This window comes from Gorilla gorilla, chromosome 15, assembly GCF_029281585.2.
Source record: "Gorilla gorilla gorilla isolate KB3781 chromosome 15, NHGRI_mGorGor1-v2.1_pri, whole genome shotgun sequence".
Lineage (NCBI taxonomy): Eukaryota > Metazoa > Chordata > Mammalia > Primates > Hominidae > Gorilla > Gorilla gorilla.
Window position 1 is genome coordinate 78,650,402 of NC_073239.2, and position 16,909 is coordinate 78,667,310.

Consider the following 16,909-nt stretch of genomic DNA (forward strand, 5'->3'; position numbering starts at 1 on the left):
AAATTCAGTCTTATTTTCAGTCTACACTAGCTTTTAAATATACTGTCCTTTAGATGCTTTATCTAACCTCAAATTTCTAATGGATTTGTCTTAGACACTTATTGCCACTCCTTAGATAGTCATTGCTATCTTTGAAGTTCTGGACAATACGTGTATTACAGAGGAACTGGAGACATTCCATCACCATAGTTAGCTTGATTGGATACCCTTTAAAAGCATATACTTGCGCCTGTAATCCCAGCACTTTGGGAGGCCAAGGCGGGTGGATCACTTGAGGTCTGGAGTTCGAGACAAGCCTGGCCAACATGGTGAAACCTGTCTGTACTAAAAATACAAAAATTAGCCTGGCATGGTACCGCATGCCTGTAATCCCAGCTACTCAGGAGGCTGAGGCAGGAGAATTGCTTGAACCTGGGAAGTGGAGGTTGCAGTGAACCAAGATCTTGCCATTGCACTCCAGCCTGGGTGACAAGAGCAGAACTCCATTTTTTCTTTAAAAAAGCATATATAGCACATATTATAAGGTTTTCAATTTTTTCACCAAGTGTTTCATTTAGGTAGTCATTTATTGGTAGTTTACATCAGTTGAGTGGTTCAGAAAAAATACAGTAAGTTGCTTATAAAATTCTGAACACTTTGGCCAGGCACAATGGCTCAAGCCTGTAATATGAGCCCTTTGTGAGGCTGAGGCAGGAGAATTGCTTGAGCTTAGGCGTTCAAGACCAGCCTAGGTAACAAAGAATGCCTGGACTGATTGTGGCATTTGAACTAATATTCAGGTTTAACAAGAGATAATTGACCATCACTCTATTTTGGAGGCTTTATTTAAACCAGATAGAAATCTATTTCCCACAGCTATCACTGCCTGTCACCTACAACTTAAGGGGGTTGGGGGAGGAAGTGAGAGATTTTCTGTTACGGCCAATAGGGACCTGCTAGATACCCCCCATCCTGGGAATGGTGTATGGAACTCCAGTGTATGCTGGAGTTATTGTCATCATACTTGTTTTTTTATTTTACTTTTCTGCTTATACAGATCAAGTCATATATTTTATTTTTAAGTTTAAATTGAAAACATTTACAGAGAACAATGCAGTGAAATGAAAAATAAAATTACAGACTGCTGGCATTTGCATTTTCATGTAGCCTCAGTGACTAATTTTTTTTTATTGTACAGCATTGAGAAAATCCTAGTTCATATAACTAGTTATAGTTCATATAGATTCATATAACTAGTTTTAAGTGATAATAGTTTCTTCCTTTTTTTCTCCACCATCTAACCAGATGAAGATAATAGTTTTTAATAGCTCACTTAAATTTCAAGGTACTGAAGTTAAATTGATCTAGATGCTTGAGTTGAAATTTTTCTATCAAAGTTCAATAACATGCTTACATTCCTTATTAAAGTATAAAAGTCCTATAAGCACACAAACTTGAGTAAGTGCTAAAACTAGTATCACTATTGTCACAATACAACATGTTATATTGTAACAAGAGCATTTGCTGAGAACTGTGCTTGTTACTCCAGAATGTTGCTTCTATGGTTGTACCTTTCAACTTTGCAGATCATTTGGAAGTAGGAGAGATTTGGGGTGGAGACAATTCGGTACTTCATTCACAGGATGTAAGGAGGATTAAGTAAAATAATGCTGGCTAAAAGTCCTTATTTAGCATACTGCCCAATGCTCACTAAATCATAATAGCTGTTTTTAACATTTGGTGAAGAACCTATTTAACAGGAGTGAGTTGAGGGGCATAGGAGATCACGTGAGTGTTTAAAGTAGAAGCAGCATTCCCCATTAAGAAGAGAAATACTGTGGAAGAGCAAAGACTTTAAAACACCTGGGTTCAAATCCTAGTTGCTACATAATGGCTACTTTTAACCTATTGAACGCCAGTTCCCTCATTTGTAAAATAGGGACAATATTTAACCTATTTACAGGTTGTGAGAGAACTAGGCACCTAGTACAGGGTAATGTTGGCACATGGTAACCTTTAATAAACTGTTGCTATTCAACAAGCTATTAGATGTCACTAGGCAGTTAAGCAAAGGAAGACAGCTTTTGCTTGGTGTGACAATGCAAATCTTTCTGACTTCCTTCTTGGAAGAGTTCCCTGAAGATATGTCATTGTATTGACACCTTTATCTTTGCTAACCTATCCCTTTAAATTCTGGATATTGTGTGTGCCACAGCTTTTTTTCTTCCATATTCCTGCATTTATTTTGGCACCTGTTGTGCCAGTAATAGATAAGGGGCTGCTAAGGGAGGAGGCAACCTGCACTGGCTTATAGCTGCTAATGTCAGTTCCTATAGCTTATCGTCAGTGTTATTCATGTGGTAAAAGGGTGAGAAAGTACTGGAGTCTAAAGAAACAAGTAGAAATCAGTTTGTAGCTATTACTGTTCTACCTGCTAACAACTCCTGTTTTCAAGTTATTATGTACAACTTTAGGTAGTTTCTCTAGCCTTAATCGTGGTTTCTCTGTATTGCTACTTTTGAATTCTATGAAGTACAGCCTTAGATGTACAGGCTACTTTAAATTTTTGCGTAAAATAAAAACATTCTCTCCAATTACACATGCTGGGGAGGAAACACCTGCTTCTGACAGGTTTAAAGCTTGGTTTTGGACTTTTTGTGAGAGTTCCTTATGTGTGCAGTAATCCAAAATTTGTATAGTTGTCCTTTATAAAAGCACATTAATCTAGTAGACAAATCTCCATGTAACTTAATTACATGGCATCTTCTAATCCTTCTGTGATAAGCAGAAATGTAAAGTTTTATTCAAGTTAAGGCAAACTAACTTGTATACACTTTCCATCTCATGTTTTTCTTGTTGTTGTTAAGTAGGATAAGTTCTGAACGTCGAAAAGAAAAGTCTCGAGATGCAGCCAGATCTCGGCGAAGTAAAGAATCTGAAGTTTTTTATGAGCTTGCTCATCAGTTGCCACTTCCACATAATGTGAGTTCTCATCTTGATAAGGCCTCTGTGATGAGGCTTACCATCAGCTATTTGCGTGTGAGGAAACTTCTGGATGCTGGTGAGTTATTTTACAAGGGTATAAATAGGCCTGAAAATTAGAAGTTAGAAGTAAATAGAAATTATTTTTAGAAGGTGGTTGCAATGTTTTGATTTTGTATACCTCTTTATATTGTGATATGTACACGTTTAAAAATTTTTCTGTAATTCTCACTATTTTTATCAAGCTTCATTTTTTCTCATCAGTTATTCTTTGAAATAATCATTCTTTATGCATGTAATTTGTTTTGCTTTATTCTCTTAAACATACTCTCAATTCTTTTCTAATATAACATCCTTTTTATTACCTGCTTTTAAAGCTTTAGTCAGGTTAAGATACTGGCTTTTTTCCCTCCCTTTTTCTCCTGTTCCATCTACCTTTCTTCCTTTAAAAAACATGACTCAGGCCGGGCGCGGTGGCTCACGCCTGTAATCCCAGAACTTTGGGAGGCTGAGGCGGGTGGATCATGAGGTCAGGAGTTCAAGACCAGCCTGGCCAAGATGGTGAAACCCCGTATATACCAAAAATATAAAAAATTAGATGGGCACGCTGGTAGGTGCCTGTAATCTCAGGTACTAGGGAGGCTGAGGCAGGAGAATTGCTTAAACTCGGAGGGCGGAGCTTGCAGTAAGCCGAGATCGAGCCACTGCACTCCAGCCTGGGCGACAGAGTGAGACTCCGTCTCAAAAATAATAAAATAAATAAATAAATAAATAAAAAACATTACTCTTCTTTCTTCTTCTATGGTTTGCTTTGCTGCATTACTTTAATCATGAAAAGCAGCTGGCACATCTAATTATAGTTTTTCTAGCTTCTGGCCTTCACTTTTCTGTGTTGAAATGGCTGTATATATTAAATAAATTATCTGCGAGAAAACTTTATAAAAACATCTAAATATTATATCATTTAAGTACAACTTTTTAACTAATTATTTTCCTCTTCTTATGCCCTTTTTTAGGTGATTTGGATATTGAAGATGAAATGAAAGCACAGATGAATTGCTTTTATTTGAAAGCCTTGGATGGTTTTGTTATGGTTCTCACAGATGATGGTGACATGATTTACATTTCTGATAATGTGAACAAATACATGGGATTAACTCAGGTAAAATGCACACATATTAAGAGACCTTCTATATGTTTTTATGATTTTATGATCTAGCTCTAATTTTTAAAAATGTGTTTACAGTTTGAACTAACTGGACACAGTGTGTTTGATTTTACTCATCCATGTGACCATGAGGAAATGAGAGAAATGCTTACACACAGAAATGGTAAGAAAAGTCTGTTGTTTGATTTAATGTGACAGGTGGTTTTACATAATCAGATACTATTGCTAATTATTAAACTTTGCTATTGTACTTACCCAAGGCAAAATGTTATTTCATGTTTAATAAAATGTTGTCTATTCTTTGTTAAAACTATTATTTTAGTTTTTAGGAATTTCATTTTGAAAGCCCACCTAATTGCATAAATAATTGTGCGGGTGTGAGAAATAAAATGGAAAAGTAAATTAAAATCATGACCAAGAGAGTTATAAATAACTTTTTTTTTTTTTTTTTAAGATGGGGTCTCGCTCTGTTGCCCATGCTGGAGTGCAGTGGCACAATCAGCTGACTGCCTGCAGCCTTGACCGCTGGGACTCAAGCGATCCTCCCACCTCAGTCTCCCAAGTTAGCTGGGACCACAGACGTGTGCTACCATGCCCAGCTAATTTTTTAAAAATTATTTGTAGAGACAAAGTCTCACTATGCTGCTCAGGCTGGTCTTGAACTACTGGGCTTAAGCCATCCTCTCACCTCGGCCTCCCAAAGTGTTGGGATTACAGGCATGAGCCACCACGCCCAGGCTACCTTTTTTTTCCTTTTCTTTTTAAATTGAGATAGGGGTTCTTGCCATATTGCCCAGCCTGGTCTTAAACTCCTGGACTCAAGTGATCCTCCTGGCTCAGCCTCCCAAAGTGCTAGGATTATAGGCATGAGCCACCACACCTGGTGGAGTTAAAAATTAAAATACACCATTAAGGCAAGGAGAAATTATAATACAAATGGCAGATAATAGGACTTTAGACAATCATTAAAGTTGAGGTGCCAGTTTGAGTCTGAGGCCCAATAAAAAAAGTTCACCAGAATTTTAAGACAAACAACTGCTTATTTGACTTCTTTGGATGTTCTCAATAATTCGAGACCGTGTAGTTAGATTATAAAGTATTACATTGTGGATGCCCACATATTAACAAAAATAGAGAGTAAGACCTCTAATTCTTAGTAATGGATTGTTAAAAATAATCAAGTGTTCCGAGATTTTTTGGAAAGTACCTCTTGAATTAAAAAATTAAAGTCTTTCTACATTTTTGTCTTGTTAAACAGTGTATACTGATCATAATTATTTAAAAAATCATGTGTTCTAAGATTTTTGGAAAGTACCTCTTGAATTACAAAAACAAAAAAGTCTTTCCACATTTGTGCCTTCTTAAGCAGTGTATACTGATCATAATTGAACTTTTCTTCATGATGGAAAGTTACAAGGAAAATTTCTTATGTTCTGCTGTTCTTTGTTGCTCTCCAATTTAAGTGTATACGTTTGTTTGCTTCTATATTATAAAACCTCAAATTTACTTTTTGTATAATTTTTGAGGTTTTCTTTTTCATCTCATTTATTATAATAATAGCTAACCTCCATTGAGAGAATGCTGTGTGCCAGGACACTGTTCTTCCGATTTTATATGCTTTTAACTCCTTTATTCCTCACAACAACCCTGTGAAGTTAACTGTTAGACAATTTCTATTTTACTAGGAAACTGAGGCACAGAGTTACTAAGTAACTTTCCCAACATTATTTGGTTAGTAAATGGCAGAGCTTGGGCTGAACTTCAGTAGACTGGCTTCAGAGTCCACGCTCATTTGTCCTTTGGAGCACTTTTCATATTCTTGAATTCTCACATTCTGTCTTTTTTCACGCTGTCAGCAGGACCTGACTCCTGTTTTTAAATTTCATATTGTGTTTTTACTGTTAATTTGGAAAACAAATGCATACTTTTTAGAATTCTGTATAAAGGAGGGGTAAATATGCTGTGAGCAAGGACCTAAGTGGGTTGTCAATGAGTTTACTATATGAGTTCTAATGTGCAGAGTTGAGGTTTATATTGACTGCTCAGTGCTTCCCTGGGGCTAGACTATAAATGGATGGATATTAGGAAGTCTTGTTCTGATTTGGTAATGACGTTAATGCATTATTCTAAATCAGATAGTCTTAATATAGTTTAAATGTATGTTTCGAACCAAATGTTCTTTTTTAAAGCACACAAACATTTTGAAATCATTCCTAATGTGGTTAATGAATTATTGATGTTCCACTGGGAAACTAAAATGCAGATTTTTCTCTTTTAGAAATCAGGGACTATTGCAAAGCATCACATTTTAGTGATACACTGAGAGCCAGTGGTGTGTTTATACAAATAGTCCTATTTTCCATATAAATTCTAGAAAAATGCTTTAGAATTTATAAATTATACAAAATATGACTTATTTTTAGAGAGTTTAAAATTTAGGTTTTTTTAATGGTTTGTTTTTGTTTGTTTGTTTTTTGTTTTTTTTTTCCTCATTAGGAAAACACTAGTACTTTTCAGTTACCTTGATTTTTAAATTAATCTGCAGGTCCCCATTCAAAGGCCTTGGGTTCCTTTCAAAGGTCAGTATAATTCAAGCTTAGATTATGAAGGACTGAACATACCCAAAGGATTTTGCATGTGGATCTTTACTGCCACTACCACAACCATCACCACCTACACACACACGACACACACACATTCTCTCTCTCTCTCTCTCTCTCTCCCCGCCTCCCTCCTGCACTCCTTCCCTTCCCCCTCCTTTGCTCTCATGGCATCTTTTAAAAATATACTCTTAAATCCTTCCAGGGAGGGCAAATTCACTTCTTAATCTAAGTAAACCCAAATGGCATGCATCAGCACCAGGACTGCCCGTCTTTCCTAGTTCCATTATTCATAGAGTATAGGCTGGAATTCATCTTGTTCCTCAAGAGTCCAGCATTTCTAGCTAACCATGCCTACATTTAAACTTACTCTCATTTCTTTTCTACTTTACAGTGTTTTTTCAATATACTAGCATTACAGTTTCCAGATTTGATTTCTCTCCTGTCTTATTTCCATCAGTTTTCAAGTCTATTAAGATTCTACCTCTTCATTTGTCTTTTGCCACCATTCTTTTCCCTCATACTACGGCTACTGGCTCAGCCCTCTCATTACAGTCACCTAATTCTAACATATATATTGCTGCTAAGTTAATTTTCCTTAAGTTACTGATTGTGCTTTTTTAAAGCCCCTTGTTGAATATTTAGGCAGGACTCCATGTGGACATCCACAGCCCTCCGTGGTACAGCCCTAACCTTCCCTTCTAGCTTTGCCTTACTACTCTTCTACGTGTGCTCTACATTGTGGACAAACTACTATATGCTGTTTTTCAAACATGTCCTATTTTTCCTACCTCTGTGCTTTTCATTCTCTTACTTCTCCTTGGAATACCCTTCTAACCCATCTCTACTTACTGACATTCTAATGTCTCTTTTTCTAAGCAGGACTTCTTGATTTCCCTTGACTAGAAATTATCTTCTAAGCTCTCCCTATCCTTCTTTAAAGCATTTTTATAAGTCTCAAGTACCAACTCTACATTGTGTTTTTGTTGACCTTACTATATCTACTACATTTTTAACTTCTTCAGGAAAGGTGGCGTGCCTTACTCATCTTTGTATTGCCTGCAGTATGTAGTCCAGGTTCTGAATAATAAATATTTTTATATGTGTTCTGAAGCACACTGACCAATGAAGATAAGAAATCAAGAGGCTAGTTCCTTATTTTTTTAAATTTTTTTTTTTGAGACAGTGTCTCACTTTGTCACCCAGGCTGGAGTGCAGTGGCACAATCTCAGTTCACTGCAACCTCTGCTTCCCGGGTTCAAGTGATTCTCATGCCTCAACCTCCCAAGTAACTGGGATTATAGGCATGTGCCACCACACCTAGCTAATATTTATATTTTTAGTAGAGATGGGGTTTTGCCATGATGGCCAGCATGGTCTCAAACTTCTGTCCTCAAGTGATCTTCCTGCCTCAGCCTCCCAAAGTGCTGGGATTACAGCCATGAGGAATAAGCCACTGCGCCCAGCAAGATGCTCTTTTCTTAGTCACCTAAATATAATCTCATTTTTAGTTATAGAAGGTTTGAAATAGGAGTGAATAGACTTTACTTAATTCTGACTTTATTTCTGTAGCTTTTTTTTTTTGAGATGGATTCTCGCTCTGTAGCCCAGGTTGGAGTGCAGTGACACAGTCTCAGCTCACTGCAACCTCCGCCTCCCACGTTTGAGTGATTCCCCTGCCTCAGTCTCCCAAGTAGCTGGGATTACAGGCACCCACTATCACACCCAGCTAATTTTTGTATTTTTAGTAGAGACAGGGTTTCACCATGTTGGCCAGGCTGGTTTCGAACTCCTGACCTCAAGTGATCCTCTTGCCTCAGCCTCCCAAAGTGCTGGGATTACAGGCATGAGCCACCGTGCCCTGCCTATTTCTGTAACTTTTGATAAGTCATTTGATCTGTTGTTGTTGTTTTCTCATAGTAACAAAGTAGAAGTAATTTTCTGCCTGCTTTACTAGATAAATTCAGGGGAAAAAATTAAGATATGTAAAAATGTTATTTGTTATTAAAAAGAAAGTTGCTATTTTAAAGGTTCTATAAAGACATAGAGTGCTTATTAGAAATTGAGCTAACACATTCAGGAAAGGATAGGAAGAGTTTGCTGAAGTTCTTTCTTTAGGGATTCTTGCGTACCGATAGCACAGTTAAAGAGCAAACTCATACCATTTTTATATTTCTGTGTAGTTTGACTAAGCTTACTGGCTTCAATGATTAACTGTTATCCCAAATACGGATTATCTTTCAGCCAACTCAGGGAATCACAGCTACTGAGTAGTGTGTGTCAGATCTCTTGGGTGTGCTGGAGTGAGTAAAAGGGGAATGAATTACTGTGTTCATGCTGAGACTTAATTGAACGGGTATTCAGTTGATCTAGGTGATGGGCACTTTGTTACTTTTATTGTAACAAATCTGTATATTTAGTTGCTTTAAAACTTTATTTCATGCTTTCATTAGGCCTTGTGAAAAAGGGTAAAGAACAAAACACACAGCGAAGCTTTTTTCTCAGAATGAAGTGTACCCTAACTAGCCGAGGAAGAACTATGAACATAAAGTCTGCAACATGGAAGGTAAGTGAAAATTATTTGTGATTGATTATACACTTTATTTATACATAGACATTGTAGTATTAAGATAACTTTAGAATTGTGAGGGAAGGTTTACAGTTCCATGGTGTTTGGTTATGTAACATTTATATCTTCAACTCATTTGCATGTGATCTCCAAAATCCAGAACCGTGTAGTAATTTGCCAATTTGAGGCACAAACTTAAATTATGTGAATTGTGGCACTGGTGTTCCAGGCTTACTTAATCAGTTGGCTTTGCCAGCCACACAATATTTGAATCCTGATAGGGCTTAATTTTCTATTAATCATGGTTTTATATCTTTGTTCAATGTTGAAACATAGTCATCAGTGCAAGAAATAACTATCAAACAGCCATGATGATGAGATGAATGAAAAAGCAGCCTAGACTTTATACGAGGGGAATTTTTTAAAGAGTAATGTATAGGCCCTGGGCAGGAAGTAGGTCATGGGTGGTATCATAGGAAAAATGTTCATTGATTTTCAAAAACGTGATTAATCCACTAGTGACAGTAAATTTTATCAGAGCTTACTGGCCATGTCAGACTCAAATACTTATCTCTGCTTTTTTTTTTCCCTAGCATTGTAAATATTTTTTTTAACTGCTTTGTTTTCTTCTTCATACACAGGTATTGCACTGCACAGGCCACATTCACGTATATGATACCAACAGTAACCAACCTCAGTGTGGGTATAAGAAACCACCTATGACCTGCTTGGTGCTGATTTGTGAACCCATTCCTCACCCATCAAATATTGAAATTCCTTTAGATAGCAAGACTTTCCTCAGTCGACACAGCCTGGATATGAAATTTTCTTATTGTGACGAAAGGTAAATTAGATCTAAAATGTGAATTTGAAATTTTTAATTAGTCTACAGCATTACTGAATATTCACGATAGCAAAGATTCAGCGCTGGCCATGTATGGTGGCTCACACCTGTAATCCCAGCACTTTGGAAGGCTGAGGCCGGGGGGAGCGGATCATCTGAGGTCAGGAGATCGAGACCAGCCTGGCCAATGTGGTGAAACCCCGTTTCTACTAAAAAATACAAAAACTAGCAGGACGTGGTGGCAGGCACTACTCAGGAGGCTGAGGCAGGAGAATCGCTTGAACCTGGGAGGTGGATGTTGTGGTGAGCTGAGATCACACCACCACACTGCAAGCCTGGATGACAGAGCAAGACTCCCATCTCAAAAAAAAATTACTCAATGTTAAACTGTGCTTTCCACTAAATTGAACAGAATGATACATCCTATAATATTAGATTAACTTTGTAAATTAATTCAGCCACATTTATTGAACATTTACTCTGTACTATGAACACTTACTTTACTAGGTGCTATCCAGAAGTTAAGATGAGTCTTTTTTTTCCCCAATAGGGGCTCTACTTACTAGAGAATTTCAAAGATATGCAGTGTGTATTTTGAGCAAAGATAGATTACCTTAGGTTGGGGACTAGAAAGCCAAGTGTTTGTACATCTCTTCATCCTACATATTTTCCCTGAGAAGCTTCAACCTTGCCCATGGTTTCTATTAGTATTTCCCACATTTCTTTCTGTAACTAATTCTATTTAACTGCCAACTTAATATTTCTATCTGGATATTCTTCTGTATTATAAACTAAGTATTACTGTAACAACTGTACTACTACTGCCCCCAAACAACATCATCATCAAAAACTGCCTTTCTTCCTATAATGCTTATTGTGGTTTAATACACCACCATATATACACATGACTCCAGCAAAACTTTGGAAGTCATCTGTAACTTTTCTTTTACATTCATTGGCTACATACAGTTGGTGTCTAAATCTTACAGATTTACTATCTACATACATCTCTTGATCCATTTCCTCCTTTCCATCCTTGCATTCCTGCCATTGAATTCATTAGCTCATTAGTACTCTTGACTTGAGTTGTTGGCATAGCTGCCTTTTTGCCAACAGATTTGTACCCTTGTAATCTTTCATCTAAGTTGCCAGAAAGTGGGTGTCCTAATGTGAAAATCAGATCATGTCATTCTGTTGTTGAAAATGCCTCAAATGCTTCCCTCCATCTTTGCACACAAAAATATTTTGTTTATAAAAATACAAGATGAGGGAAGTAAATTTTTCATTTATCAAAAGAAGATGTGCATTTTAAAAGACTGAAAAAAAAATAGACCTACACAATACAATCTAAACTTAGCATGGCAAACAAAGATATTTATGCTCTGGCCCTAACTCTGTCTTTGGAATCACATGTTAGATTCACTCATGGCTTGCAGCTCTGATACTTACAATGTGGCCTTGGCCTTGGTACTTAACTGTTGTAAAATTCACATTCCTTATGTATAAAATAAGAATCATGGCTGGGTGCGGTGGCTCATGCCTGTAATCCTAGCACTGTGGGAGGCCGAGGTGGGTGGATCACCTGAGGTCAGAAGTTTGAAACCAGCCTGGCCAACATGGTAAAACCCCATCTCTACTAAAAATACAAAAATTAGCTGGGTATGGGGGCACATGTCCGTAATCCCAGCTACTTGGGAGGCTGAGGTAGGAGAATTGCTTGAATCCAGGAGGCGGAGGTTGCAGTGAACCAAGATTGCACCACTGCACTCTGGCCTGGGAGATGGAGTGAGACTCCATCTCACAAAAAAAAAAAAAAAAAAAAACAGACCTCAGAAGGATGTTGTAAGGATTAAAGGAGTCTGTTGAGTGCCTAGTGCACATAGTGAATGCTTCACTACTGGTGTCAACTTTAAGAAAATGAATATAGAAAAGCTAAGAATTATTTTAAGGTGTTTACTACTAGCATGTAAATGTATGATGGGACAGAGATTTCCATCCTATTTTGAGGAATTATTTTTTATTTTTTTGAAAACTTAAGGTAACAAAGTAGAGAGGAGGCCAGGGAGAAAGGAAGGTAGTGGAGCAAAAATGAGAAAGGGAGTGACATTCCCCTCTAGTTATAGCAGAAAATTAGCAAAATGATCATGACGGGAGGTAACAGTAAAGACACCCAGCTCATATATCAACCAAGACAGTTTTGAGTTTGACCAGCAGACTGTTATTTTCTGGTTTAGAGCTCTTTCCAGGAACTTCTTGCATCTATAACCCCTGAGAACCAAGCTATGGAAAAAATTTTGCTCAATTTTAAGAAAATCTAACATATCAAGCTCCTAAACTCCAAAATATTCCACAAATAGCTGCTATTTACTATACTGAGTAATAATCATTTAAAATTATTCAACACTTTATTTGAGCATCTACTATGTTCATGGCACTAAAGTAGAAATGAAGATGAACAGTTCCTGCCTCAAAATAAATGAGTAGTATACTGCTTTAGATCATGGGTTTCCTAGTCCATTAAAAACACTTTTTGGTCTTATTTTCTGGACACCCCGACCCTTTTGGTACAGAATATAACCTATGTAATTCTCTAAAGTTAAATTAACTTCACTTTTCTTGCTCCAATATGTGTAAAACTGACCTTCTAGGAAAGCATATACAGTTTATATTTTTGACTTCTTGGTATCTTTTAGTGATAGACATACCTCAGATTGAGAAGCACTGATTGACATTAGATTAAATCAGAGCTTCCTATGACAGTATAAACAATACCTTCATTAATCTGATCCCCCTACCTACTTCTTCAGCATCATCTCATATCTGTCTCCACTAATCATATTATAGAATCTTTGTTACCTGCACCATGTTAAGCATTTTTAAAAATCTTTTGTTTATACCATACCTTTTTCCTGAAAGCGGTTTTGCCTTTCCTTTGTCTCTAGTCATAAGTCTCCTATAAGAGGCTGTTCCTCATTCTACCATTCCTTTGCATGGATAGGATTCCATGGAATAGATTCTCATCACTGCATTTATCACATTATTTCCTAAGTAGTACAGTACATCTACTGGAAGATTAGCCACGTGTTGAGTTTTGTCTTTGCATTTGCATGCCTAGAATAATGCCAGGCACACATAGGCATATTAAGATTTGAATAGTGAAAAAGTTTTTAATTCCATGGGGATTTTATTTAAACAGAAAAATATAAGACCAATTAAAATTATTTTTAAAGCATAATTTCAAGAAATATGACTGATTTTGTTTAAAAACATGTTTTCCTTTGTAATGCTGCCACCTGGTGTTGCTGTGTTTAGAGATGTCCCTTTGTAAAGAATTGAGGGTTTGAGTTGGGTTTGGTTTGGTTTTTGGCAAATCAGCTTTTCCTTTGTATATTTATTTTGTAATAAACTATGGAAGATCTTGCCTTTAAGTGTGAGAACACAAGCAATGTTACTTTTATACCTTTATAGAATATCTTGCCTATGTCCTTCCTGTAGTTAGGTGGGGTTTTTTTTTTTGACACACAGCATGTTATATAAGGTTTGCTTGCACCTCGGTAGGAAAGTCCTCTGAAATCTAAAGGCTGAGAATGTAAAAGCTTAACTCATGTTTTGCTCCTAGAAAGACTTGAGAAGAGAGTATTTCTGTTCAGCATGGTACTAAGAAGACAGCTTTCTCTTCCTCATGTCATGGTTGCCATTTCATAACTGCTTACAGAGAATAAGATCTAGTCTCTGTCTTAAATAAAGGTCTACTCTCTGCCAGCGAGCTAGATAGGGTAATTGGATTGTTTTCCAATCTATTTTCATTTGAAATATTGTTTTATCTGAAATTACTCCCATAATTTCATGTAATGCCAAAAACTAAACTAAGTACAAGAGTATCTTCTAAAACCAACATAATTCCTTTAGTTCCCATTTAGTGTAGATGCTCTTTGGTTGATATTAGAATTGTGTAATGGCTATTGATCTCTCAAAGTGAGGTGTTGCCTAGGGGCTTAGAAGTTACTACATAAAGAATTTGGCTTTATGAAGAAATGTTATAGATTTTATCTATATTTTAAAATAAGTGTGACTACCTTTATAACTTTTACCATGTAGTTTAGTAGTATTTCTTATCTGTTTATTAATACCCTGCCTTGTTACCAAAAGTATGTATAATGAGATGTAATAAGAATAGGTAACAAGTAGGCTGGGCACGTTGGCTCACGCCTGTAATCCCAGTACTTTGGGAGGCCAAGGCGGGTGAATCACCTGAGGTCAGGAGTTCAAGACCAGCCTGACCAACATGGAGAAACCCCGTCGCTACTAGAAATACAAAATTAGCTGGGCATGGTGGCACATGCCTATAATCCCAGCTACTTGGGAGGCTGAGGCAGGGGAATCGCTTGAACCTAGGAGGTGGAGGTTGTGGTGAGCCGAGATCACACCTCATTGTGCTCTCCAGCCTGAGCAACACGAGGGAAGCTCTGTCTCAAAAAAAAAAAAAGACCAGGTAACAAGTTTGGGTGAACAGGATAAAAGAGTTAAATAACAGGACAAACCTAGAGGACTTAAAGAAATGTGTGGTGTTGGATTTAATAACTGTAGTTGCCAAAGGTGAGGTGTAAATTTATTCTAAGCAAAGGAGGATGCTCTTTATTTTTGAAAATTCACTTGTCCATAAGATTAATGCCTATCAGTTAACTTGGGAGGAGAAAAATTTTCTTTATCAGTGTCTCCCTTTTTTTTCTTAAATCTTGTATTTTTTACTAACAGAATTACCGAACTGATGGGGTATGAGCCAGAAGAACTTTTAGGCCGCTCAATTTATGAATATTATCATGCTTTGGACTCTGATCATCTGACCAAAACTCATCATGATAGTAAGTACAATGGAAGAACTCAGAGATATTCTAATTACTTAACTGTTGCAACCTCTGTACAGTTTGGCTACCCATCTAATTCTCTGGTTAAAAGTTCTAGACTAAATGTGTTAGCAGGCCTATTCAGTAGAGATCTTGACCATTTTGTGTTTTGTATGTGTTGCAACAAATATCAGTAAAAATAGAATCATTTAATCACAGACAAAACTTCCTGGCATTTTAAATACAAAGACTTTTGAAAATCCAAGTATTATAGAGTATTGAATAGCATAATTTTCAGAATTCACATAAATACTCAGAACAGTGGTTGGTATGTAAAAGGCACTCAGAAAATATTTGTACAATCAATGAATGTGAAGGTGGTGAACATCACATTTGGTAATAAGTACCATTTTGAAAAATGCTTATAAGTGCATAGTTAGGTGTTTATATTTATGGGTTCATGAGATATTTTGATACAGGCATGCAATGCATAAGGATAAATGGAGTACCTATCACCTCAAGCATTATCTTGTGTGACAAACAATCCAGTTACACTCTTTTGGTTATTTTTATTTTATTTTATTTTATTTATTTTTTTCTTTTGACACAGGATCTCACTCTCGCCCAGGCTGGAGTGCAGTGGAGCAATCTCAGCTCACTGCAACCCCCGCCTACCGGGTTCAAGAGATTCTCCTGCCTCATCCTCCCAAGTAGCTGGGATTATAAGCCTGTACCACCATGCCTGGCTAGTTTTTGTATTTTTAGTATAGACGGGGTTTTGCCATGTTGGCCAGGCTGGTCTCGAACTCCTGACCTCAGGTTATCCACCTGCCTTGGCACCCGGCCTCTTTTAGTTTCTTTAAAATGTACAATTAAATTATTTTTTACTATAGTCACCCAAAACAAGTACCTTTGACATAAGATTTGATTCTAAATTTTACTCAAATGAATGTTAAGATCCCCAAGATAAGTTAAACTTTGGACTATCTCACCTGTTTAATCTGTACCTATGCATGACTTTCCACTGTGCTTGAGGATACCTGAATATCACTGAGTTTGTGTGATTGATCAGCCTTGAACTCAAGAGTAAATCCAAGTCTGCAGTCAGGACACCCCAATCCTCAAAATAATACCATCATTAGGATTTATTTAGTACTTTCTCCCAAATCAGTATTTAATTTAAATTGCCAAAAGACTTACAATGTGGTATCAATTTATATTTAAATATGCTACATACAGCTTTTTAAAGCATCTTTGGTTCTCTGGAAACCGTAGTCAGAATTTAAGGAAGTTATTGCGGCACCATTTTCTTGAAAAAGGCTATTGATTATTCTCTAATCTGACACCAACCTAAGTCATTAAAGGAATTTTAGTTACTGAAGATTGTATATTCATGAACTCTTCACTTAGCTCACTGGCAGCAAAGGAGTTTTATTTGGGGGGTCTGAAAAAGGAAATGGGTATATTTTCAGCTATTCTGGGACACACTGTCAGAATGTAAGCAGTTACAACTGATTCCACTAAATAAACATTTGTTTTCCAAAACAATGATGAACATTCAGCATCTGTTCATTTAATTGAAAATTCAAAGTTAAAATATTTTCTCTGCATGATTCTTTTTCCTTTTTCCTTCTAGTGTTTACTAAAGGACAAGTCACCACAGGACAGTACAGGATGCTTGCCAAAAGAGGCGGATATGTCTGGGTTGAAACTCAAGCAACTGTCATATATAACACCAAGAATTCTCAACCACAGTGCATTGTATGTGTGAATTACGTTGTGAGGTAAGTAAGTTTGAGAAATAAACATTTTTGGGGAACAAATAGTAATTCTTTTTGGATACTCTGTTCATTTATAGGAAGATAAGATAATAAATATTAACTAAATTTTAATTCTTTTACATCGCTACCAAATTATTATTTT

General features: G+C 36.7%; 1 protein-coding gene across 3 annotated transcripts in view; it reads left to right on the forward strand.

Annotated features, from left to right (window-relative positions):
- The window catches only part of HIF1A (hypoxia inducible factor 1 subunit alpha), a 52,835-nt gene that overhangs the window by 22,153 nt on the left and 13,773 nt on the right, over positions 1-16,909 (forward strand). For 2 of the 3 annotated variants that reach the window (XM_019009770.3, XM_055361794.1), the window contains exons 2-8: positions 2,847-3,040; positions 3,978-4,123; positions 4,208-4,292; positions 9,183-9,295; positions 9,940-10,142; positions 14,898-15,004; positions 16,623-16,770. In XM_019009770.3, the coding sequence (XP_018865315.1) occupies positions 2,847-3,040; positions 3,978-4,123; positions 4,208-4,292; positions 9,183-9,295; positions 9,940-10,142; positions 14,898-15,004; positions 16,623-16,770 (996 nt within the window). The remainder of the gene's footprint in view (positions 1-2,846; positions 3,041-3,977; positions 4,124-4,207; positions 4,293-9,182; positions 9,296-9,939; positions 10,143-14,897; positions 15,005-16,622; positions 16,771-16,909) is intronic. The other variant, XM_019009771.3, reaches the window with a different exon arrangement.